The following is a 27,793-nucleotide window of genomic DNA, read 5'->3' as shown; positions in this document are numbered from 1 at the left end:
CATTGCTATTTAATCTTGTAGCTGTTGGCAAGTCAGTCCTGGCACTGTTCTCGACTAATCCTGGCACTATACCGCTGACGTCGCACTTATTACGGTGATCAAACTTGGCGAGAGCGGCAGTGGTTTCGTCGGAATTGTTCACTCGACAAGCAGGAAGTGCAAGGACTCTGCTACTTATGCCTGAGCCCCTCGTTGAAACCTTCGTCCTGTCGGAGTGTTTGCTTCGTCCGATACCGGAGCGTATTGCTGAACCGAAGCAGTCTGCTACTGGCGCTGCTTCCTTCGAATCGGAATCGCTGAATATTCCCGTTAGCCGAATGTCCAACATGGCCGAAGGCAAACCGATTGCAGCAACACCACCAATTGTAGCTGAAATTTTGGCCTTTAATCCAAGTCCCTGCCATTGACATAGCGACAGACGAGTGCGGCGCAGGTTGGACCATCGGTTGACTCGGTGCCGGACAGGGCGAAACAGCTGCAACAGGAGCGGACCTAGTATGGGGTGTAAAGGTCATCAATTGCCATAGATCACCAAAATGCTCTGCGACTAACATTGTGAACAAAACAAACCAAAAGAAATTGATCGCAACAACGATAAAATAATCTAGATTCTACCCAAACATTTGAAAATGAGAAAAAGGCAAAAGAAGTTTTGGTCGAATTCATTATAATTCTATTTAAAAATTTAATACAGTTTTATTTAGTTTGATTGCGCATATTGTTTACATCAGACACACCACTTAATTCATTGAGTACGTATTTCACTGCCTTTATAATCCTTTTGGAATCAGTTACAATAATCCTTTATAATCATTTTATAATAAGTGTATTGCTAGTTAGGACTTTTATATCAGCCGGGCTTTTATAATTTGTTATAAAATCATTATCAAAATTCTTCATAATCCATTGTTGCGTTATGTTTATGTACATGGCCAGATAGATAGTTTTTAACTGGGACGGAACGTGTGGATACGAAAAAACCTAATGTCAATTGTAGCCAGGGGGAGCTGTCAAATGCAGCCAAAGGGAACCGTCAAATGCAGTCAGGGGGGACTGTCAAATGTAGCCAGTCCATTTAAAATATGTGAGGAAGAAAGAGTGGCTATGCAAGAGAAGAGATAAAATGAACAGAAAAAAGAAAAAGAAAACATCTATCCACAGGTTCTGTCCCAGGATTTTAATAGAGAACATCAAAATTCGATTTGTTTGCATTTGGCAGTAGGCCTTTTTCAAATGTTTGGCTAGAAATTCCTTGCTTCTTCAATGAATCATGTACAAGAAAAGTAAAAATGTTAAATTTAACGGAACAATGTATGATGCCGACATCAATTAAAAAATACAGCTGAGCGACCTTGTTGGGAAAGTGTTAACATTTGGCAGCGAACTAAACCAAGTTTCTCATACTGTGTGTGTGTGTGTGTGTGTGTGTGTGTGTGTGTGTGTTAACCTTACTATCTCCCACTAGCTGGTAGTGATTTACAGAAAAAAGATGTTTGCATGTATTTAAACATTCATGCAAATAACTTGGTTCACGGATTTAGGAAGGTGTTAGCTCAATTGATTTTCCGATGACCCATTTCGTGTACAGTGCCAGACATGTTCCGAGATCATCGTTCCATCAACTAGCCCCGCCTTACTGTAATGTTTGTATCAATTGGATTGTAACATTACAGTAAAACTTTCGATTCCATTCAAGCAGGAAATCGACGCGTATTTAGTATAATGGTTCAATTTGTATATATATAACATAACACATGTGTACTAGAACTTACCATTTTTTCAGTTTTCTACCTTCATTCCTATCTCCCATTTATGTCTCCTTTAACTGTCATCCACATTTCTTGAATTCCTGCTTATTTAAGAAAGAAAAGGGGAAATAATGAAAAAGAACCGATAGACTCCGTGTTTTCCTCAGCGCTTCCGTTTCTCCTAGTCTGGTGTTACTGCCTGTTGGACTTGTGTAAGTTGTTCCATTGGAGATCTCCAAGGAGCTGTAATTGGAGGAAGATCTGACTTCAATCCAGAAGTATCAGTTTTTCGCATTAATATGTGTACACTACAAAACAATCCCGTGTATAATGCAACCATTTTTTGAACATTTATATGTACATATACACACATAAACACATACACATATATACACACATGTATACATAAAAATATACACATACATGCATACACACATATATATACAATTACCTACATACATATACGCATTGTAATACATGTATACATACATACACACATATACACAATTACATACATATACTCGAGTTGAAGGAGGACCCCACGATTAACAGCTCAACTATACAAGAGATTATTACCACATCACTGGGTAAAAGGGCAGAAGTTAAAGCCTTAAGCCCGTAGACAGTGATTATGTGTATAGACCAGGATGATATCTTTTACGGCTCATATATGTACACATCGCATGACACAACGACCACATCACCAGCTGGTGGAAAATAACAAGATGGCAAAAGCAAATGGGTCCGTTTTCAACCAAGAAACCGCATCAGTGTTCGTGAAACCGACCGACAAGAACTCAATTGATACTAATATCCTATGGACGAATCCACGTGCATTCATTTTGTACAAGGATGATGTTACATTGGGTGGGACCCTCGACAGTGAGTTGAATCAGGTGGAATATCGCTGTGTGCGGGTCCCACTCTTTGTACACATGCAACCGCGATGGTGTTCAAGTCGTCAAATAAGCCACTACTCATTGCAACGAGTTATCTAACCAAAACACCAGCGTACCTCTCGACTCTCTCGCCACGTAACAATTGAACAATTGTGAATGGGAAGCAACAAGGGGCCAGAGCTCACAGACAACATTCAACTCTCAGGTATTCAATGAACAACCCCACCCTACAGCGAACAAGAACAGACACACACACTCATTCCGTCACCCTTACAACCCTTGCACAGAATCCACCTCTTGCAATCGATTCATTTGGCGAACACAAGACGCACCGATTCAATACACATCAATCCACCTCTCGTCAGAGCCCCACACACCAGGCGCTCCCACCCACGAGTCTCCCAACAGCAAACAATGCAACACCACGCAAATCACTCTCTATCAGTCCCCCATTCCGTGAGTAAGCAATCGCTCCCAAGAACCAACACATACACCGTCCACAAGATCTCTCTGTATCTCATTATCAAGCACGACTCACACGACACATCATGCTTCCGTGACCGGTACGGAACGTCAAAACTAGTCACATGCAGCTAAATGGAGGCAGTCACATACAACATCAACAACACGGATAAAAATATAAATATTTTAATGTCTATCAAAACATATTTAAATTTGTATGTATGGAGATGCTCGGAGATCTGCAATCTGTGAAAAAGAGTAAAGAACTGTGTTTGTTCTCCGAACACATACAATAGCACCATTCTGAGCTATTCGTATATTATTACATTATGTATTCGTTGCTGCCACTTCCAAAGTTCCAAACTGAGCCGCCAAACAATTCGAAGACCTGCACACATTTAACACATTCTACACACCATATACATACCCTGCCCACTTTTGTCAGTAGTATTCGTGTAAGAGACCCTAAACATAACAAGAGAACTCAGCTTCACCATCAAAAAAAAGAGACGCTGATAGAGAATCGCGTCGCGTATAGCCACTTACATGCTCAGTGGGGCGAGAGAAGGAGAGAGAGATTAAACATTCAGATCACATTCTACTCGCTCTTCTCCAGCAGCACCCACAATTACAGCCATTATATGACCAAGTTCCTTCATCGGCACACACACAAATAGACGCCATCTCAATATCAGATGTGATTCCTCCTCAACAGGTCCACCCCGCAAAAGAGAGGCTCTCTTTGTTCACCCTCTCTTCCGCGAATTACTCGGTCACCTATCTGATTTTCCGTAAACTGTATGCATAATAAGCTAGTAAAAACCTTGATCTTTCGAAACATACCGATAAATGTTTAAAAAGTTTTATGGTTTCGCGGCAACAATCGAAAGAGAAAGCGAAAAAAAGAGGGCCCTCATTCGCAGATCGGACCCAATGAAAAAAAAAGTCTTCATAATATGAATATATTATAGACGATTACGCGTTCCCGTGTACGGGAATACAACTTAGTACAATGAGTTAAAAATTAAAAGAAAGGGTACTCATCCTGATGGCCTTGCAGGCAAGGTACATTCATGAGGTTTTTGCTTGAGGCGAAACTAAATCACCACCCAACCACCGTGAACATGGATGAGCTGGCTGCGACCAGAGTTAGGTCCGACTCAGCCCCGGGATCAAGCAACAACAACAGGATATATTTCATTCTCTCTTCAAGCACTAACACTGTTGCTATCTTCCAACATAAATGCACCACACAATCCACCATCTATTTATTTCTCCCACGGAATATCAATTGCTTCTGTTGGAACTTTTTAGTCTACACACTACAACATAACGTCTGTATACATGATTTCTCACTATCATCTAATTTTCGCAACACCTGACTACTTGGCTCTATATGCTTAGCAGTAGATATTCATATATGCTAACCAATTTTCAGTGGATCAAAACATATCCACCACTAGCAATAACTAGAAACTAGCAACTGAAAACTATAAGTCCGGATGGCGTAGCACCCATTTCATCATAAAAACACAAACTCAGACTAGACTAGAAAAACACAAACTCAAGAGAGCCGCGTAAAACGAACCTCTCTGACTGGCTGTTCGAAGCAAACTCCTTAAGATTCTCTGGAGTACTAGTATGATATTCCCATAGCTCGGAGAGCGCTTGCGCACTCGCTGGGTTGCTTCTCATAGCTCACAGGGCGCTAATATGACTCTATGGGCGCCAGCATGATATTCACATTGCTCGCAGGGCGCTCTCAGAGTCTCTCGGGCACCAGTTTGATATTCGCATAGGTCGCAGGGCTCTCTTAAACTACCTAGGGCGCAAGTCCGATATTCTCATAGTTCGCACGGCACTCCAAGACTGTATTGGGCGCTAGTATGATATTCCCATATATTGCAGAGCACTTCCACACTCGCTGGAGAGCTAGTATGATATTCCCATGGCTCGCCTGGCAATTAGATAGGTGGGCAATAAGCTTTCTAAACTTACAAGGCGCTTTCAACCGGTTTCAGTATCTTTGGGGCGGGTAATAATCTATCCTAAGTTGCAGGGCGTTTTCAGGCTCTATGGGTCAGTAGTATGAGTATGTTGGGCTAACGGGTAGGTAGTATGCTCATGGGGCGTTATGCGAATAGTCTATCCTAACTTGCCGGGCGCTTTCAGATTTTCTGGGGCGCATATACTGTATCTCTTTGGTGCGGTGGTGAGATGGTAGTGGATAGTCTATCCTAACGCGTAGGGCGCTTCCAAGCTTTCTGAGGTGCATATGGCGTATTTTTGTGGGAAGCTAGTATGTTTTCTAGCTCAGGCGCAATGAAAAATCAAACTGATTAAAAAGAATTCTTGTTAGGTGCTTCTACGGTGTTCATAGTGAATAGTTTGAATGTTTGTGGGGGCAGTAGATGATACGCTAGCCAAACACGCAGGGTACAAATAAACTGCTTCTAAAATTTAATCATTGGCTTGCGTGTAACACCCGTTTTTGTGCGAATTTTAATACTGTACTGACGAATGAAGCCATCATATTGATAACGATTTTAACGCAATCCATTTGTAACATGCCGAGGTATTAATAAAATTTACTTGAACCTTTATTGTGTGATTAATAAAGACCATGTCTTAGCACCTCCACTAAATCGCTCAAAAAGCTTTGATTTTTTTTGTTGTAGAAGATCATGTCTCTTAAGGCCAGCATCTGCTCTCATTGCATAACCACTGATACACTGATTTCAAAATATCCCTTTTTCAAAACAACTTTAATGATGAATACAATAATTACTCATCTGTCAAACGTTCTATCAGATTATTTATGTGTTGTATACCATGTTTAAAATATATGTATTACTAATATTCTTTAACCCTCAGAAAGGCAAGTGGTCTCAGAGGCACGGCTGGTTACAATAATTATCCTCTAATTTGAATAAACTTGTAATTATGAACAGAAATGATGGAGCTTTTTCGGGCTTTCCATTCTCTCACTGATAGAAAGCCAAAAAAGACTTAATATCACCGGGTCTTAGGAGCAATGCTTGTTGAAGCCACGATTTTAGCTTGCCTTTTTGAGGATTAAGACCGTCCAAGGAAAAAATAGACTACACAATGATGCGTGGGCGGCACTTGAAAACTTTTGCTGTAATGAACACATAAAAAACGAGAGATGCACAGAAAACTGGCTTGAGCTATTTTAGATTTTAAAAAAAATCGCAATATAAAAAACGAGAGAAAACATAGATTTGAACTCACGACCTTTAAGTTGATCTGCTATAACGTTACTAACTAAACTATATATACATTTCGAAACCGACACGATATAGCCCATCAAGTAAAGTATAAAAGTATTTTATCATTCATTCATTTCAGGTGTTCGGCAAGGGAGAGCTGAATGGTAACAGCAACTAAAGAATACGAAAGTTTAGCAACTTTGATAACCATTGAAGTATCTAGTTATTCAAACGCGACAATTGCCGATGATCAGCAGTTCTATCAACTTCCTAACACTTTGTGATGATGTAATATTGTAACTTACAACTTGTAAGGCAATACAGCAATGTTGTTCTTTCAGAATAGTTTTGTCTCTTACTGGCTCAATCGACATACATTCGCAGTGTTATGCCTTTCTCAATAGAAAGGTATTGCAATTGCTCTGAAAACCGACTTTTTAACGGAGGTCCGAGCGACATATACCATTCGATTCAGTTCGTCGAGTTCGGCAAATGTGTGTGTGTATGTATGTGTATGTATGTATGTGTGTGTATGTATGTGTGTGTATGTATGTGTATGTATGTGTGTATGTACGTCTGTGTGTGTGTACGCGAACACAATCTCACTCACTTTTCTCAGAGATGGCTGAACCGATTTTCACAAACTTAGTCCCAAATGAAAGGTGCAACGTTCCCATAGGCTGCTATTAAGGTTGGACAGAGAAAGCGCAAAAATCCAAAACGAAAAAAGCAGTTTTTTTCCACACCGTGTGTTAGATCTTCATAAACATCAATCAGCTTATGTAGAATGTTGTTACAGTACTGCTGGTTTATTTTTATGAAGATCAAAATTTGCTGGACGGGACAGAAGGTGTGGAAAAGCGGGCATCGAGCGGCTACCTTCTACCAGAGCTGTGGTACAACCAACGAGCTGGGAACCGGCTTCATAGTGCTGGGCAAGATGCGCCAACGTGTGATCGGGTGGCAGCCGATCAACGCAAGGATGTGCAAGTTGAGGATCAAAGGCCGTTTCTTCAACTACAGCATCATCAACGTGCACTGCCCACACGAAGGGAGACCCGACGACGAGAAAGAAGCGTTCTACATGCAGCTGGAGCAGACATACGACGGTTGCCCTCTGCGAGACGTGAAAATTGTCATCGGCGACATGAACGCACAGATAGGAAGGGAGGCAATGTACAGACCGGTGATCGGGCCTAACAGCCTGCATTCCGTATCAAATGACAACGGCCAACGATGTGTGAACTTCGCAGCCTCCCGTGGAATGGTAATCCGAAGCACCTTCTACCCTCGCGAAGATATCCACAAAGTCACATGAAGATCACAGGACCAAGTAACAAAAAACCAAATCGACCACGTTATAATCGACGGTAGATTCTTCTCGGACATCACAAACGTCCGCACTTATCGTAGTGCGAATATAGATTCGGACCACCACCTGGTTGCAGTATGCTTGCGCTCAAAACTTTCGACAGTGCATAGCTCTCGTCGAAGCCGAACGCCGCGGCTAAACATCGAGCGGCTACAAGATGGCAGAGTGGCTCAAGAATACGCGCAGCAGTTGGAAGTGGCACTACCAACGGAAGAGCAGCTAGGCGCAGTTGCCCTTGAAGATGGCTGGAGAGATATCCGATCCGCCATAGGTAGCACCGCAGCCACTGCACTAGGTACGGTGGGCCCGGACCGAAGAAGCGACTGGTACGACGGCAAATGCGAGCAGTTAGTCGAAGAGAAGAATGCAGCATGGGCGAGAATGCTGCAACACCGCACGAGGGCGAACGAGGCGCGATATAAACAGGCACGGAACAGGCAGAACTCGGTTTTCCGGACCAAAAAGCGCCAGCAGGAAGACCGAGATCGCGAAGCGATGGAGCAGCTGTACCGCGCTAAACACACACGGAAGTTCTACGAGAAGTTGAACCGCTCGCGCAGGGGACACGTACAACAGGCCGACATGTGCAGAGATATAAACGGGAATCTTCTCACGGACCAGTGTGAGGTGATCCAGAGGTGGCGGCAGCACTACGAAGAACACCTGAACGGCGATGCAGCAGACGACGAGGATGGCACGGTAACGCACCTGGGAGCACGCGCGGAAGACATTACACTACCGGCTCCGGATCTCCAAGAAATCCAGGAGGAGATATTAGCGGGTCAAAAATAATAAAGCCGCTGGGGTTGACCAAATACCAAGCGAGCTACTAAAACGCGGTGGCGAGCCACTGGCTAAAGCGCTGCACTGGGTGATTACCAAGATTTGGGAGGAGGAGATTTTACCGGAGGAGTGAATGGAAGGTGTCGTGTGTCCTATCTACAATATCTACAATCTAAATCTACAAGCTGGATTGCTGTAATTACCGAGCAATCACCCTGCTGAACGCCGCCTACAAGGTACTCTCCCAAATACTATGCCGTCGACTATCACCAATTGCAAGAGAGTTCGTGGGGCAGTACCAGACGGGTTTCATGAGCGAACGATCTACCACGGACCAGGTATTCGCTCTTCGTCAAGTACTGAAGAAATGCCGCGAGTAAAATATGCCCACACATCATTTGTTCATCGACTTCAAAGCCACATACGACACTATCGATCGAGATCAGCTATGGCAGATTATGCACGAGTACGGATTCCCGGACAAACTGACGCGATTAGTGAAGGCGACGATGGATCGGGTGATGTGCGTAGTACGTGTCTCAGGGACGCTCTCGAGTCCCTTCGAATCACGCAGAGGGTTACGGCAAGGTGATGGTCTCTCGTGTCTGTTATTCAACATCGCGCTGGAAGGTGTAATAAGAAGAGCAGGGATCGACACGAGTGGTACGATTTTCGCAAAGTCCGTTCAGCTACTTGGCTTCGCCGATGACGTTGATATTATTGCACGAAACTTTGAGAAGATTGCCATCAACACGTCGAAGACAAAGTACATGATAGGAAGAGGTTCACGAGAAGAGAATGAGAACCGCCCGCTTCGAGTTTGCATCGGTGGCGACGAAATCGAGGTGGTTGAAGAGTTCGTGTACTTGGGCTCACTGGTGACCGCCGACAATGATACCAGCAGAGAGATTCGTAGACGCATCGTGGCAGGAAATCGTGCTTACTTTGGCCTCCGCAAGACACTTCGGTCGAACAGAGTTCGCCGTCGTACGAAGTTGACCATCTACAAGACGCTGATTAGACCGGTAGTTCTCTACGGGCACGAGACCTGGACCATGCTCGTGAAGGACCAACGCGCACTTGGTGTCTTCGAACGGAAAGTGCTGCGTACCATCTACGGTGGAGTGCAGATGGAAGACGGCACATGGAGACGGCGAATGAACCATGAGTTGCATCAACTGTTGGGGGAGACGCCCATCTGTCATACCGCGAAAATCGGACGACTACGATGGGCCGGGCACGTAGCCAGAATGTCGGACAATAGCCCGGTGAAAACGGTTCTCAATTGCAATCCGACCGGTACAAGAAGACGTGGCGCGCAGCGAGCACGATGGATCGACCAGGTGGAAGACGATTTCCGGACCCTTCGCAGACTGCGTGGCTGGCGACGCGCGGCCATGGACCGAGTGGAATGGAGGAATCTTTTGTATACGGCACAGGCCACTTCGGCCTTAATCTGTTAATAAATAAATAAAAACACACAGTGTGGAAAAAAAACTGCTTTTTTCGTTTTGGATTTTTGCGCTTTCTCTGTTCAACCTCAAATTTCTAATGGATTCGACTTCCGGTTTCGGAATTACAGCGTGATGAGTACGATCACGTAGAAAATGTCGATTTTAATAAATTCTGCAATGAATGGTGAATTTTTTTTCCAAAATGTGATCACAACTGCTTCGATTTGTAGTACTAGGTCACTAACAGCCATTCAAAGTCTTTTTGGTCACATTGGCCACCATCATTGGTTCCGGAAGCCCCGGCGGAAGTATCCAAATTCAGAATAACAGTCACATCGGTTTCTCGGAGATGGCTAGACCGATTCAACCAAACTTATTCTCAAATGAAAGATGTTGCGTCCCCGTAAATGGATATTAAATTTTATCCCTAACCGACTTCCGGTTCCGGAGTTACGGGTTGTGGTGTGCGATCATATAGCAAATTGTGATTCAAACCGAATTCCGATGAAAGCAAAAAAGGTAAAAATTTCGCTAAAATGTCTCTCAAACAACTTAAATTTGCAGTTCTAGGTCACCGATGGTCAAACAAACTTTCGTTGACTACATTGACCACCATAGACGGTTCCGGAAGTGCCCGGGAAAAGCGGCCACCTTTCAAAACTAGCAAACTCATATCAGTTTCTCGGAAATGGTTGGGCTGATTTTCACAAACTTAGTCTCAAATGATAGCTATATTATCCCCACAGATGTCTGTAAAATCTCGCGGATCGCTTATATGGTTCCATAAATATAGACTGAACGGTCCGGTCACATATGAAATTCCCATATAAGCCGGAACTCAAATTTTTTTCAAAGGGGGGACTTCATGAAATTTCAGAAATCGAATTCGTATTTTTGATGCCAAACATTTTTAAAATGCATGAAACGTCGAGATTTTATGTTATAACGAAAATGTTTTTTTTATGAAAATCGACTTTTTGGGACTTTGCCGATTTTACACCTTTTTGCCTTTCTCAATAGAAAGGTATTGCAATTGCTCTGAAAACCGACTTTTTAACGGAGGCCCGGAGGGCCGAGTGACATATACCATTCGATTCAGTTCGTCGAGTTCGGCAAATGTCTGTGTGTATGTATGTGTGTGTGTGTATGTATGTGCGTCTGTGTGTGTGTACGCGAACACAATCTCACTCACTTTTCTCAGAGATGGATGAACCGATTTTTACAAACTTAGTCCCAAATGAAAGGTGCAACGTTCCCATAGGCTGCTATTGAATTTCTAATGGATCCGACTTCCGGTTCCGGAATTACAGGGTGATAAGTACGATCACGCAGAAAATGTCGATTTTAAGAAATTCTGCAATGAATGTATAATGGTGAAAATTTTTCCAAAATGTGACCACAACTGCTTCGATTTGTAGTACTAGGTCATTAACAGCCATTCAAAGTCTCTTTGGTCACATTGGCCACCATCATCGGTTCCGGAAGCCCCGGCGGAAGTATCCAAATTCAGACTAACAGTCACATCGGTTTCTCGGAGGTGGCTAGACCGAATCAACCAAACTTAGTCTCAAATGAAAGATGTTGCGTCCCCGTAAATGGCTATTAAATTTTATCCCCAACCGACTTCCGGTTCCGGAGTTACGGGTTGTGGCGTGCGATCACATAGCAAATTGTGATTCAAACTGATACCCCGATGGAAGCAAAAAAGGTAAAAATTTCGCTAAAATGTCTCTCAAATAACTTAACTTTGCAGTTCTAGGTCACCGACGGCCAAACAAACTTTCGTTGACTACATTGACCACCATAGACGGTTCCGGAAGTGCCCGGGAAAAGCGGCCATCTTCATAACTAGCAAACTCATATCAGTTTCTCGGAAATGGTTGGGCCGATTTTCACAAACTTAGTCCCAAATGATAGCTATGTTATCCCCACAGATGTCTGTAAAATTTCGCACGGATCGCTGGTTCCGGAAATATAGACTGAACGGTCCGGTCACACATGAAATTCCTATATAAGCCGGAACTCAAATTTTTTTTTCAAAGGGGGGACCCCATGAAATTTCAGAAATCGAATTCGTATTTTTAATGCCAAACATCTTTAAAATGCATGAAACGTCGAGATTTTATGTTATCTAGAAAAATTTTTTTTATAGAAATCGACTTTTTGGGACTTTGCCGATTTCGCACCTTTTTGCCTTTCTCATATAAAGAAAGGCTATGCAATCACTGTAAAAATCGACTTTTTAACCAAGGCCCGGAGGGCCGAGTGTCATACACCATTCGATTCAGTTCGTCGAGATCGGCAAATGTCTGTGTGTGTGTATGTATGTGTGTGTGTGTGTATGTATGTGTGTGTCATTTAAACTCACACAATTTTCTCAGAGATGGCTGAACCGATTTTCGCCAGCTTAGTTTCATCTGAAAGGTATAACGTTCCCATAAGCTGCTATTGAATTTTTAGATGATCCGACTTCCGGTTCCGGAGTTACGGGTTGAAAAGTGCGGTCACACAGCAAATTCCCATATAAACTGGTACCACCATGATGTTCAAATGATGTAAAACATATCAAAATTGATGTAACATTACTCTAGTTTGCGGGTCTGGATCACTAATGATCAATCAAAGCAGCTTTGACCACATTGGCCACCTATGACGGTTCATGACACCCCCGGGGAACCCGCCAAGTTCCTAAACTAATATCACACCCATTCCACAACGAATTCACTACCGATTTTTACAAACTTGATTTCAAATGAAAGATACAGTAATGCCATTGACTGCTGCTGAATTTCATTCGGTTCTGACTCTTGCTTCCGGAGTTACAGGGGTGTTAGTAAGGATACACTGAAATTTTCCATATAAATCGGTACAATCGTAATACCTCAGAGGCTAAAAACTATTGAAATGGTCACCAAATTACTTCTAATCGCAGATCTAGATCACTGATTGCCAATCAAACATTCTTTGAATATATTGTCCACTATCGACGATTCCGGAAGTCCGGAATTTCGGGCATATTCCACAATTAAAGTCACATCGGTTCATCGGTGATGACTGAACCGATTTTCTCAAACCAAGTCTCAAATGGAAGGCAAAATATGCAGTTGAGTATTGCGTCGCCGGCCCTCCCCCCCCCCCTTCGCCTTGCCCTTGCACCTCCCTCCTTCATCACTCCCCTCCTCTTGGACTACCCTCACGCCCGCATTTCCTTCATCCACCCCGTATACCAAAATAAGATGAAGGATTTCTGACGCATCCTCCACTCCCACTCTACTAACCCCCCATTCCCTACATGTTCAAACCCATTCCACCAACCTTTTCAAATTATAATCACATGAAGATAACATTGAACTCATTATGCTACATAGTATGGATTGAACTCATGCTTATTAAGCTAATTAAATATTATTCTTTTGCCTTTCTTATATAGAAAGGTTATGCAATTGCTCCAAAAACTGACTTTCTAACCGAGGCCCGGAGGGCCGAGTCTCATATAACATTCGACTCAATTCGCCGAGATCGCAAAATATCTGTGTGTATGTATGTGTGTATGTATGTATGTATGTATGTATGTATGTATGTATGTATGTATGTATGTATGTATGTATGTATGTATGTATGTACGTATGTATGTATGTATGTATGTATGTATGTGTGTATGTGCGGATTTGTTAACAAAATGTCCACATCGGTTTCTCTGAGATGGCTGAACCGATTTTTACAAACTAAGATTCAAATGAAAGGTATAATATTCCCTAGGTTGCTATTGAATTTCATTTTCAACCGACATCTTGATCCGGATTACGAGTTGAAGAGTATGGTTACAAAACAAAATTTGTTGATTTGTCCACATCGGTTTCTCGGAATTTTCTGAACCGATTTTGACAAACTTGATTTTAAATGAAAGGTCCATCAGCTGCTGTTGAATTTTGTGTGGATCCGAGTTCTGGTTCCTGAATTACAGGGTGATACGTACGATCACGCAGCAAATTCCGATTGTAACGAATTTTGCGATGAATGTAAAAAGGTGATTTTTTTCCAAAATGTGCACAACTGTTGAATTTGTAGATCTAGGTCCCCAACAGTCATTCAAAGGCTCTTTGGTCACACTGGCCACCATCGACGGATCCTGAAGTATCCAAATTCAGAATAACGGTTATATTGGTTTCTCTAAAATGGCTAGACCGATTTGATCAACTTAGTCTCAAATGAAAGGTGTCGCGTCCCCGGAAACTGATATTAAATTCCATCTCCATCCGACTTCCGGCTCCGGAGTTACGGGTTGTGGAGTGCGATCACATAGAAAACTCCGATTCAAACCGATACCGCGATGAATGCAAAAAGGTGCTCTTATATATGTACTTGCCAAGTGTAATAAGAATGAAAGAGATTTCCATAATGTTATATTGTACGAACCAGCTATTATATCATAGTTTGGAGAAATGAGAAAGGCACAATTGCACCTCTAGGTGGATTAAAACAGGTTTTTCAGTTCAATATTACCGTGGCTGTTTTTTCTTTTTCAAAATTTTAGAACTCGAATGATGATTTATTTTCCTGTATATAGTTGTCATGTGATGTACAATAATAAAATGTAATATATGCATTTAAAAGCTTTCAATGAATATAAACAACGCACACATTCTCGTGATTCATGATTGCACGGAAAACCGATTCATCACAATTTCAACTAAAAAATTAGTTGAGTTTTTGGTTTCGTCTAGTTAATATTTGGGCGAACTAAATTTTTGTTGAAAACAATAATCCAACGTTGTTGGTTTGGTGCTGTCAGTTTCAGTCTGGACACGAACGTTTCATCCTAGCACAAAACTTAAAAAGCTAAAGCACACAACTTGAAAAGCTACATGAGCTAAAGCTTGAAACGCTTGTCTCAGCTTCTAACGCTTGTTTTAGTCCAGACACAATTGCATATGCCGTTACACTACCTTTTCAGCCAAGACACAAACGACTAGAATTCAACTAATCTCATTGTTGAATTAAACTGCTTCATCGTAAAATACAATATAGGATATTTCAAACGTTTTGTTTCACCGACCGACGGATGAAAGGTATGGAATAAAATTGTTGAAAAATTCCGTATGTCAGTAATTCACACGTAAATATAATACAGAGTTATGTTTCTCATAATGTTATCTTTTTATAAACTGCAATCTTAAATGAGACGAAATAGCCAAAGGTATTTAAGGATTGTTGGAAATTGATTGATTTGAATTTTGAAATAAAGGTATATTTTTTTCTATTTAGTCACAAACACTATCCAGCACTACAAAAAAACTTCATACTTATTCCACATCTAGTTTGGAATCTCAAACGATGAAAAATAATTATCATATTGCATATTACATTGGTTAATAATTGAAATGTTATTATATAATCGACTAAATCCGAAATAGAATGATTTTGACAATTTTCGACAATACTTTCAATTTTCAGTGCACATGTATTGAAAAAAATGTCAATAAAAATCATCCTTTTATTGAAATGTTTTTAAAGAAAAACTAGGTAAAACCAAAATGAGGTCAGTTGAATTTCTGTTTTTTTTTGTGTACTGGTTCAGGTAGTTGCGTCCAGGATAAAACAAGCTTTCCAAGCTGAGACAACTACCTACGTGCTTAACCGTTATGCCCAGCGTGTATGAACATAGTTGCTGTCGCTACCTTGATGTATTTCAGTAAGGTGTGCATCTTAGCTGCTTGCTGTCATTTCGTATGATGTGCGTCTTGAATCAAAATCAATAATAATTTTCAATAACTATTATTTGAGAATCTCTCAAAATTAAGAGAAAATTTAGTTACGTTATTCATTTTTCTGTTGAAATCAACTAATTAGGAAAACAAAAATTTCTTTTGTTATTTTCTTCATCGAATGGCTTTCAGTGAAAGACTGAGGACCGAACCGAACTGGCAAAATAACCTTGAATGCGGATTAACACTATTCTTTATCGCCTCACACAGCACTACGGACTAGAAAAAACAACCTCTGTCTCGATGGAGAGCTCGAAAACGAATGATTGTCACCCTAGTGTATATATAAGATGCAGCTCGCCATTCAAATTATCTCGTTATCAAAATTGCGCTACGTCTAGGGAAGGCAATAGGATCGTTCTAGATCAAAATGAGGGAAAAATACGAAATCACCAAGACATTGAGTTTTCCGTTACACCAAGCATTCCACTCAATCTCTCGGCTGATCTTTACAGTTCATCTAAAGAATGAATTTAGCTCCACCAGCTGAGTGTACTCAAACATAGGGACTAATACCTGATGAAGTAACGTTCGTTTTGGCAGTTACACGAAGATTTGTGTATTGGGTTGTAAACTTTGACACTCCTTCATGCGACGGGAGGAACTCTTCGGTTGCCCACAGTTCGTGTTAGCGTCCTTAACTTCAAGCGATACATTATACATCGTCCAATGCCGGCAGACATGTTTCAAAATATAATTGTGAGCGGCAGAAACGCTTTCTTCCTAAAAATATCCGAAGGCTGCTTCAATTCTCATACCATGAGAGGACAGTAAAGTTTCAATTTACCTATATAGTCGATTTCAACTCATATTCGCATCAGTGTGGCTAGCGTCGTCTCCGCGCAGTGATGACTATGATAATGATTCAAGAAGGCCTTCATAATGGCACCACCTATTTCAGAATCTTAGAAAAGTTTTCGTCTCGAATCATAATGTATTTGTTGTCGAGCTGCACATGCGGATTAGTATTCATCATCATTCAAAATTGAATTAGCACCACTGGCAGGAAGAAATTCTAGAAACGTATTTATCGTTGTAGCTGGAGATTTGTTGATTCGAGTGCAATCGTTGAGCACTATTTGTAGTGTAGAATGCTAAAAGTGATATATATTTTTTTTTTGAGGTCGCTAGCCGTGCATTGAAGAATGCCTAAAACTCTGAACTAGGCCCCGTCGAGTCCAGTCCGTCATCTGTCCGTCTCGTCCTGTCGTGTCTGGGGCTTCCAGGTTACATGCATTCACCAGACGAGACTAGCTTATGTCAGCTTAATTGTGCACTGGTTTCGTAGAATCGAGGCGATCATCGAAATGATAGATCCTACGAGTGAATGCACTTGGCCCAGTCACCTGTCGAGCATTTGTATATTTGCGTGTGTGAATGTTTGCGTGTGTATGGGAAGTGTTGCGTGTTGAGATATGTGTGTTACCTGTAAATAATATGTTAATATAAATATGCATGATGTTAAAATACGACATGTATAATATGCTACTTGCAGTTTGTTGTTCGTTCCTACTTATCTGAATCAATTGAGTATGAAAGTACATCTCAATTTTTCTAAAACCTGGCGACGTCTGATGGCAGCGAATAGTTATTGTTGACAGCAATGTTGTCCTTTTATGTTAAATTAACTCGGAGAAGTCATCAGAGGAATATGACGCATGAGACCGAAAATAAATTTTGTTGTTAGTTTTGGGAGGTTCCTTGCGAAAAAATTTGCAGAATTGTTCGAATAGCGGAGAGACGCGGAGAATCTCCCGGGTTAAAAGGGATATCAACAGATCTCCCATACTTAGCCTTCCGGTGAGGGCGCTGATTTGTGCGACACTAGCAGAACTAAAACGAAATAGAAAGGAAAAAGGTGAGTGTTATGGATAAATAAAGTTATTTTGGCCACTCAGTATGGTTCCACGGACACGAAACAGGAACATGGTTATTCATATTTTGTGATACATACACATTTGAATATTATTTACTTTTAATTATATTATAGTTTATTTACCCGAAGCAGTTGGCAAATTATGACAATGTAAACTAAACTGCTTTTAATGAGGTACATGTTTCCATTTCAAAGTCTTCGATTGATCCTTGACAGTGATTGCCATCGGCTCAGGCACTTTTGCGCGTCAAGCATTCACCGACTTACAATCGAATTGTGCCTCGACCAATCTGGCACAACGCGCCCATTCCCCTTACTGAGCCAAAGGGCAGGGTAGAATGCTAAAAGTGATATAGAAACAATATCAAGATCGAATAATAAATCTAGCCGACTTGTCGGTATTAACATATGTATGAGACTTGTTAGCACCAATGGTACTTAGTATTTAAACAAAAATAATGTGGGAATTACACGACCCAGAAGCGTTCTTGAGTTTATATAGATACCATCAGTTGCAAACTTTAAGTACATGTTAGATACACGAATAGGCCTATAGAATATATTACCTTATTACCTTTTCATTGAACTTTTTCGGTATTTTGCATATTAGATACACGAATAGGCCTACAGAATATATTACCTTATTACCTTTTCATTGCACTTTTTCGGTATTTTGCATATTAGATACACGAATAGTATATATTACCTTATTACCTTTTCATTGCACTTTTTCGGTATTTTGCATATTTGATACACGAATAGGCCTATAGAATATATTACTTTATTACCTTTTCATTGCACTTTGTCGGTATTTTGCATATTTTCACATCACAAATCACTAGCGTATAGGAGGAGGTTTTGATTTCGTATGCTGCCAGTTGCAAACTTAGCATACTCGTGTTATATGCGTATATATAACAATAAAATATTTTTGTTAGTTTATTACCTTTTTATAGTACACCCAGGATTTTTTCACGTGGGGGATACGCACCGTGTAAAAAAAATCGCGTAAAAACGCATTAATTGGAAAATCCGCGTAAAAAACCGCGTTATTTGGAAAATCCGCGTAAAAAACCGCGTTAATTGGAAAATCCGCGTAAAAAAACTCTCAGCAAAAGACTAGAATATTTTTGGAAGTTTATTTTGCACGGATTTCGCAATTAATTCGGTTTTTTGCAAAAATATTCTAAGTCCTTTTAAATGCAAAAGATTTTCGGAAAGATGGAAGAGACGGGTCTGCAAGACTGCCTATGGCCCACACCCCAACAATATGGGTATTTTCGGAATGGACTTGAAGAGTAGGTGCCAGAAATTGATTTTGACGCCATTTTGAAATCAAAGATGGCGACTTCCGGTTTAGCGAAATCCGTTATAAACAAATCAATACGGGTATTTTCGGAATGGTCTTGAAGAGTACGTGCCAGAAATTGATTTTTCACGCCATTTTGAAATCCAAGATTGCGACCTCCGGTTTAGCGAAATTCGCTATAAACCAATCAATATGGGTATTTTCGGAATGGTCTTGAAGAGTAGGTGCAAAAAATTAATTTTTGACGCCATTTTGGAATCAAAGATGGCGATTTCCGGTTTAGCGAAATTCGCTATAACTCAATCAATATGGATATTTTCGGAATGGTCTTGACGAGTAGGTGTCAAATTGATTTTTGACAAGACTGTTTTTAATTAAAGATGGCGACCTCCGGTTTAGCGAAATTCGCTATAACTCAAACAATATGGATATTTTCGGAATGGTCTTGACGAGTAGGTATAAGAAATTGATTTGTAACGCCATTTTGAAATCAAAGATGGCGACTTCCGATTTAGCAAAATTCGCTAACTCAATCAATATAGATATTTTCGGAATGGACTTGACGAGTAGATGTCAGAAATTGATTTTTGACGCCATTTTGAAATCAAAGATGGCGACTTTCGGTTTAGCGAAATTCACTATAACTCAATCAATATGAATATTTTCGGAATGGTCTTGAAGAGTAGGTGCCAGAAATTGATTTTTAAAGCCATTTTGAAATCAAAGATGACGACTTCCGATTTAGCGAAATGGTCTTGACGAGTAGGTGCCAGGAATAAATAAATCTGCACCTTCCATGCAAGGTTTTCCATTAAAAATTGATTTTTGGCGCTATTTTCAAATCCCAGCTGGCGACTTCCGGCTTAGCGAGATTCTCTACAACTCAATCGATATGAGTATTTTCGGAATGGTTTTGACGAGTAGCAGACAAATGTTTGGCGTCATTTTAAAATTCTAGATGGCAACTTCCGGTATACCGAAATTCCCGCATACAAAATCTGGGCAATCATCTAAATCACCCTCAAACATAAGATCTAGGCATAAACCAGCAAAATGCAAAATATTTTTATGTGTTCATCCAGAAGAGTGCGGTGAAAATGGAAGAGAGAGAAAAGAAAGAGACATATGTGGTGTGAGTTGGGGGTTTGAATTTATTCAAATTAAACATACTGTTCAACTGCTTAATTAAAACAACTTCCAAAAATACCCAAATTGATTGGGTTATAGCGAATTTCGCTAAATCGGAGATAGCCATCTTGGATTTAAAGTGCCGTGAAAATCAATTTTTGGAACCTTCTTGTTAAAATTATCATATTGACTGGGTTATAGTAAATGTGGCTAACTTGGAAGTCGCCATCTTGGAATTCAAATGGCGTCAAACATTGATCTTTGTCTCCTACTCGTCAAGTCCATTCCGAAAAAAACCCATATTGATTGGGTTATAGCGAATTTCGCTGAACCGGAAGTCGCCATCTTGGATTTCAAAATGACGTCAAAATAAATTTCTGGCAGCTACTCCATTCTCCAAGTCCATTCCAAAAATACCCATATTGATTTGGTTATAGCGAATTTCGCTAAACCGGAAGTAGCCATCTTTGATTTCAAAATGGCGTCAAAAATCAATTTCTGGCACCTACTCTTCAAAACCATTCCGAAAATACCCATATTGATTGGGTTATAGCGAACTTCGCCAAGCCGGAAGTCGCCATCTTTGATTTCAAAATGGCGTCAAAATCAATTTCTGGCACCTAATCTTCAAGACTATTCCGAAAATACCCTTATTGATTGGGTTATAGAGAATTTCACTAAACCGGAAGTCACCATCTTTGATTTCAAAATGGCGTCAAAAATCAATTTCTGGCATTTACTCTTCAAGACCATTCCGAAAATATCCATATTGATTGGGTTATAGAGAATTTCACTAAACCGGAAGTCGCCATCTTTGATTTCAAAATGGCGTCAAAAATCAATTTCTGGCACCTACTCTTCAAGTCCATTCCGAAAATACCCATATTGTTGGGGTGTGGGCCATAAGGAGTCTTGCAGACCCGTCTCTTCCATCTTTCCGAAAATCTTTTAAGTCTTTTGCATTCAAAAGGACTTAGAATATTTTTTGCAAAAATCGTGTTAATTGCGAAATCCGCGCAAAATAAAAACTGCCAAAATTCTTCTAAATTCTTTGCATTTAAAAGGACTTAGAAATTTTTTTCGGAAGAAAGTCTAAGTCTTTTGCATTCAAAAGGGCTTAGAATATTTTTGCAAAAACCGCGTTAATTGGAAAATCCGCGTAAAAAAACCGCGTTAATTGGAAAATCCGCGTAAAAACCCCGTTATTGGAAAATCCGCGTAAAAAAAAAATTGAAAAAAAAACCGCGCAAAAAAAAAAACCGCGCAGAAAAACCGCGTAAAAACATGGGTGTACTTATTTTTGTTATTTGCTACTCGCGACAAGTATACTTCACAAACACAAAGTGATAACTATTTTGTTGTCACCTGTATTTTGACAGAAAGGTGATCACTTCGAGGTGATTATCACCTTACACAATTTCAAAATTTTAATGTGATGTTAGACCCACCGCACTTATGACTAATTGTGGTGATTGTCACCTTACATGATACCAAATATTGAAAAGTGATAGTCACCGGGTGATAATCACCTTACGTGATTCCACCCCTGGTATTCGAAGGCGAACGTTCACCGTGAACAGCGATGACATTTATATTCACCACTCCGCATCGAGGCGTTTACACTCTCGGTGAACAAGTGAATTATCCATTGCGAAAATATTTCACCGTGAAATTTTTATAATGATCGGGGAATATAAATATTATTGTATTGATTCAATTACATCGAAAAATTGTGCATGCACTCGCTAAGTATATTAAAGTACCATGGTTTAGTTCCAGTTTCATCAATTTCTATGCACTAATAAGTGAGATATTGGAAAAAAACAATTTGGTGCGCATTGAGTTCACGTTCATTTTCACCGAGGGTGTAAATAGGCCTTTAGATCTTTATGACATACTACTTTTGCCAATCGGAACGAAGGGGACAGTTCTAGAGCACTCTGGTTAGAGTGTGGCCAAGAGAAAGAAAAAGGCATATAACGAATCCAAACGAAATGAAATTTGACGTATTTCTATTGTGAATGTCAAATTTCATGCTCGTTTGGATGTGTTATGTCGTCGCTGTTGTGCTATCCTATGACAAACGCCATTTTGGGGTAAACTGAGTTGGATATGCCACATCACTTGTCTAAAAAATCTCTACAAAGTGGCGTTTTCAGAATTTTGACATTCTGCTTGGTTATTGAGATATAGCTAGAAATGTATAGTGAAATTTTTAATTTTCGACTTCAAACGACTGTGTCTGGGGATTGGCTCATGTTATCTTGATGCATAATACGTTCTTATGTGTAGAACTATCTGAGAAACACAATGGCATAATCATTTACAAAACAAAAAAACACGGATTATGATGCAGATTAAGTTTTAAACAAGAAATATAGCATATTTGGCAACACTGTAACCAAAAATAACTATTTTTTCTAGATTCCCTGACGCATTTCCTTCAGAATGCATCTCATCCATTGTTTATAGACTTAATGAAACTAAAGATATGAATAAAAATAATTGATGATTTTTTTCCATGGAAAATTTTCCATGCACGATTATGACACGCCATACGAATTTTATCATCAATACACACCTATGACACGTGTGAGCGCGACTTTTATTTACATTTACGTTGCGTTGCGTTGCGTTGCGTTGCATTGCGTTGTGACGATGATTTTGGCGGATTGCACACTGACTTCATCATGTTTGACTGCTGATTATCTAATAAGAGTTGCTTAGGAAGTGGTAAGTAGGAATTCATACCAATCCGACCCATATTAAAACCTCAACAGCATGATAGCCATCATTGCCGGCCGCCCCCATCTCCATCGTTCACGGGGAAGGATAAAGGATAAGGTAGACAGGAAGTGTTGATGCTCCACCTACTTAACGGAAGGACGACGATTCATCAGACTCTTCCATAGGTGTCGCGGAGTTGGTGGTTTGGAAGGGTATCAGGTCTAGGATTCGCTCCAAGCAAACGATGCGACCTGTAAAGCATATTTTATTAGGTAGTTGTTTAGTTAGTCTTCGAGTGCACGATCACTCGAAAAAGAGATGATCTTGTTTAGTTTTTGGTTATTTTTAAACTCTGGGCAGCCGGCTACCGAGAGTATACTATGTTCCCTAAACAAAAACAATTTGAACTCCACACAGCCGATCGTGGGAGTATTGCCTGGAAAAGCTAATCTTATCTGCGTAATGGGCCGGATCACTATTTATTGCAACAGTATTTGGACAGAACTCGCTACTTCTTCTCTACGATATATTTATTGGCTTGAAAACTACCAAGTGACAGCATATTATACTGGCAAAAATAGCGCGAGATGTTATAAATCAAGGAAAGTATTTCTTATTTTCCATATCGGATTGTTTGTGGAATACAAGTATACGAGCGATAATACCGAACACTGAAGGGAAATATAAAGGATTGTTAATCTGATACACGGACTTGTTAGCAATAACGGAGCTTTAAATTAGGTTCATAAAAACAGACGCGGCGAATTTTCAATACGTATTGAGCCGTGTTCATAGATACTAGTCAGATTAGTCGTATTGGGGCTAATTTCCGATCAACTATTCATTTTTACGGCAATGTTTTCTCGACTAGATCTGTTCGCACCCTCTCATTCTGTTCGCACCCTCTCATTCTGCGGTCTAAGGACCAAATGTCATCAATAGACTTAGAATCGCGTGGAGGCATGAGATAGGAAACTTGTAAGAATTTTGCTATCCCACCGTTTGACTACCAGAATGGATGGGAGAACAGTAATACTAGCAAATACCGACTACCATAAGAGCGGTGCAAATTTGAACGAGTGACGTAGAGTACTGCACTGAAAAAAGGACCAGGAGTGCGATTTTACGAAGTTTTAGCTTCCGATGGCCCTACATTTTCTGACAAAGTGAAGTTCTTGAATGTTGAGATTTTTATTACTGTTTAGAAAAGCAAAAGTATCATAAAGCTAGTGTCAGGCCTTCATGAGACCTCAAGAAGTCACTTTTGGAGGTATTCGTAAATGTAGATTTGTCGGTAGACGGTTTCAAATATAATAGAAAAATACCTAATTTAACACAACTACAGATCACTTGCAACATAAAAAGCTTTTTGTGAAATTCGACAGCTCCATCTTAGGCCAATTCAATAAATTTCCTGCATGAAAGTTTCCATTTTTTAAAAACGGTTTTTAAGCCAAAGCTTTGGAAGTTAAACCTTGGCGTGGAAGTGCCGGTATATTAATATATTCTGTTACTTAGTGTAGAATTAGATTTCGTCATTTACGGCTAATATACAACCGCCAGAAGAAACTTAAAACGTTGGTACACAATCAAGAAAGGCGAATCAGAAAAGGTATATGTCAGTGATTCACTAAATACAGACTGGAAAGAGGGTAATATGGAAAACCTTAAGGTCCGCCCAGATTAAGTCTTCGGTACGGAACAAAACCTCGGCCTAGGAACTCCTAGCATGTTGTTAGTCGCCTCTTACGACATGGGAGCAGTTCCCAGAGGTTCTATTCTTGGTTGAAATAGTGCAAAAAGATTTCAGCCCGCCGGACACCACACGGCTTCGCGACTTTTATTTACATTTAGAGTAAAAACTCGCAACGTAGTCAACCGATCTTCGTAATATTTGAGAGATTAATACAGAATAGATAGAAGCATCAATTGTCTTCTTTGAATTGTTTATACCATTTATAAGTTTCAAGATATTCAATCTCAAACTTTAAAAATCGTTTTTCTCGAAATGCGCTAAATGGCGCTTGTCATAAGATAGCACAACAGCGACAATGTGTTTTCTTCTTCCTCGTGGCAACACTCTAACTAGAGTGTTCTAGATAGTTCAACTAAAATGTGAAAAGTTGGTGCTCGTAGCAGATGAATTTATTTCGGATCAACAAAAAGCTGTTTTTACCTACTAAAAACTACTGAGTAATTGGTTAAAGAAAAGGTTTCTTCAGTATGATTATAGTTTTTATTGAAACAAAATAATCACGATTTCTTATTCATTTAGTGTATCATTTACCTATGGTATAATCTATAGTTCGCCTTGAATGAATACATCTACTTTCAAGCAAGTAATGATGAAAAATGTAAAAATTAATGAACAAAAACATAATTTACAAGACATGAACTATATTGAATTTGTTAAACAATACAGGATTTCAAAAATAATGTTCTGCCCTCAGTGCTTTTCGTAAACGAAAATAAACTGCAACTCATTATTTTACTCAGTACAAAAACTTATCAACGATCAACGATTTTTTTTGCAGATGCTAAAAATGTACTTCCCCAGCATGTATTTCAACTAAACTGCACAATGCTTGCAGTTGTAACCTGCTACAGAATAGGTGGATTCTCCGTTTAGAACTAAATCTATGTTATGCTTTAAAACTCTCTCTCTCATATGTAGCGCTCGCTTTGAAAAGGTCCGAAGCAAATCATTGTACTTCTCAAATGGATTCAAATATATTCAGATATAAAACACTATCTGCACTTTTTCCAATTACATTTGATTTCTTAACTTAAGAATGCAGTATCATTTAAAGTATTTATTATCGTACTTATAGCTGGTGGAGTATTGATAATTTGTGTGAAAATTTGGTGTAGGAGAGAGAAAAAGTTGCTAAAATGTAACTTAAACACTAAATATAGTTAAGTAGTCTATTTACTTGTTCTTGGACGATCCCGATCCGTGGGACTTCGATTGCTGATAGTTACCGTAGTTTTGTTGTTGTGCGTACTGCGACCAGTAGTGTTCCATGTTCGCATGCTGCGCACTGTTATCTGTTCCACTGCCTCCTTGCTGCAATAAGTTTTTGAGATTTGACTACAAACATAGAAATAGTGTAAATTATAGCAATGAGTAACTATCTCGATTTTTGAATAAATAACGGTTTGCACATAAAGGGTGAATATTAAATAATTATGCAATAAAATTCACAAAAAAATAATTGTTGGTTGTTTTGCCTTTCTGATATAGAAAGGCTATGCAATCACTGTAAAAATCGATTTCTTAACCGAGACCCGGAGGGCCGAGTGTCATATGGGTCATTCCATGCGAAGTGATCAAGGCACGTGTAATCGACCTCCACGGATTTGAACAAAATTTAGCGGAATTGTTCATCTAGGGCCAATATATAAAAACCCAAATTTTTGTGACAATTGAACCACCCCTCGGGTCATGGGAGCATCACCCGTTTTGGTAAATTGTCAAAACCCTTGATTTTCTTTTGATCATATCTCCGGTTCTATTTACTCTAGAATCAAACCACAGGATGGCTTTTGAAGAAAATTGTTCAAGGAGTCTATAAAAAATATTGTTTTTTGCCGACAGTGTTGCCAAGTATGCAATTTTATCAGTTAAATATTGAAAGTTATTTTTCTCAAAATACGTATATTTTAATTTTGAAAATTTTAATGCCATCGCGTTCCTCAGACATTTTTACATAAAAAACACGTATCATCTCAATATAATATGAGCGCATCTTGAGATACACCGTTTTGAAGAGAAAAAACCGCAATTTCCCTTTCACTTCATAAAGTGTCTGTGTGTGTCATTTAAACTCACACAATTTTCTTTGAGATGGCTGAACCGATTTACTCAAACTTAGTTTCAAATGAAAGGTATAACGGTGTCATAAGCTGCTATTGAATTTTAGTTGAACCGACTTCCAGTTCCGGATTTACGAGTTGAAGAATGGGGTCACACAGCAAATTCCCATATAAACTGCTACTACCACGATGTTCAAATGATGTGATACATATTAACAGTTACATATGTGTCCAACAAAAAAACACCTTTAACAGGCCAACGGGGGTACCCGGGTACCCACAAATTGAAATGCTCATAACTATGGCTTCCTTTAACCGATTTGGACACTTTTAGATATTTTGGATTCAGGAACTCGTCCACTTTTTGATTCTGTACAACAGAACCGGAATAATTGATCTGGTTTTTGGTAATCTGGATTTCCCGGAGTAATGTTCCAGTACTAGGATATGATTTGTAAATTTTAATAATGTACTATCAATATGAATATCAAAACTCTTCAAATTGTCTCGGAAGTCTGTTTTTTATTGTTACGGGACCCTATGGCAATTTGAAAAATGGAATTGGAATGGAATGGCCACTCACGGCCCCACGGGAACCTGCTTCGGAATGTCCGTTCGGGGGCCAAATCACCAAATGGTTCCAAAACCGCGAGATACAGCCTACTGATGCAATTCCAAGAATTTTGATACCCATATTGCTAGTATTCCATTGAAGATCGCAAATAGTACCCCAGCACTGGAACCTGCTTCCGGAAACCCGGATTCCTGGGAATCGAATGAAGTAACCCGATTCATTTTTACCAAGTCCAAAAGTGGATAAGTTCCTGAATCCAAAACGGCCAAAAGTATCGAAATCGGTTGGATATTACCTTAGTTACGGGCATTTTAGTTTTGTGGGTACCCGAGTACCTACGTCGGCCTGTTACGTAGTAAAAAAAATCAGGAGCCCCTCCTCACTCCCACCCTTACTATATCAACAATATTATTAACCCAAAAGCTTGACTTAGTGAAGTTCTAAGATGTCACAAAATTTCAATTTCCAGCTATGGATAAAACATAGGAATTTAATTAATTGAAACTTTAAAATGTACCCGGGTACCGCGTCGGACACACAACAGTTAAAATGGGTGCAATATTACTTGAGTTTGCGGGTCTAGATCATTAATGATCAATCGAAGTAGCTTTGACCACATTGGCCACCTATGACGGTTCATGATGCCCCCG

The 27,793-nt window shown here is 39.9% G+C and overlaps 1 protein-coding gene across 4 annotated transcripts in view; it reads right to left on the bottom strand.

Annotated features, from left to right (window-relative positions):
- The window catches only part of LOC131682828 (heterogeneous nuclear ribonucleoprotein U-like), a 324,249-nt gene that overhangs the window by 19,266 nt on the left and 277,190 nt on the right, over positions 1-27,793 (bottom strand). For 2 of the 4 annotated variants that reach the window (XM_058964596.1, XM_058964598.1), the window contains exon 12: positions 24,967-25,844. The exons of 1 other annotated variant lie outside the window; for it this stretch is intronic. In XM_058964596.1, coding sequence (XP_058820579.1) covers positions 25,683-25,844 — 162 coding nt within the window. In that variant the 3' untranslated portion in view covers positions 24,967-25,682. Of the gene's footprint in view, positions 1-24,966; positions 25,845-27,793 lie in introns of those variants that run through there. One more of the 4 variants, XM_058964597.1, reaches the window with a different exon arrangement.

The sequence above is a fragment of the Topomyia yanbarensis genome, chromosome 2 (assembly GCF_030247195.1).
Source record: "Topomyia yanbarensis strain Yona2022 chromosome 2, ASM3024719v1, whole genome shotgun sequence".
NCBI lineage: Eukaryota > Metazoa > Arthropoda > Insecta > Diptera > Culicidae > Topomyia > Topomyia yanbarensis.
Note: the sequence above shows the minus strand (reverse complement) of the source record. Positions and strands in the feature narration are given on the sequence as shown.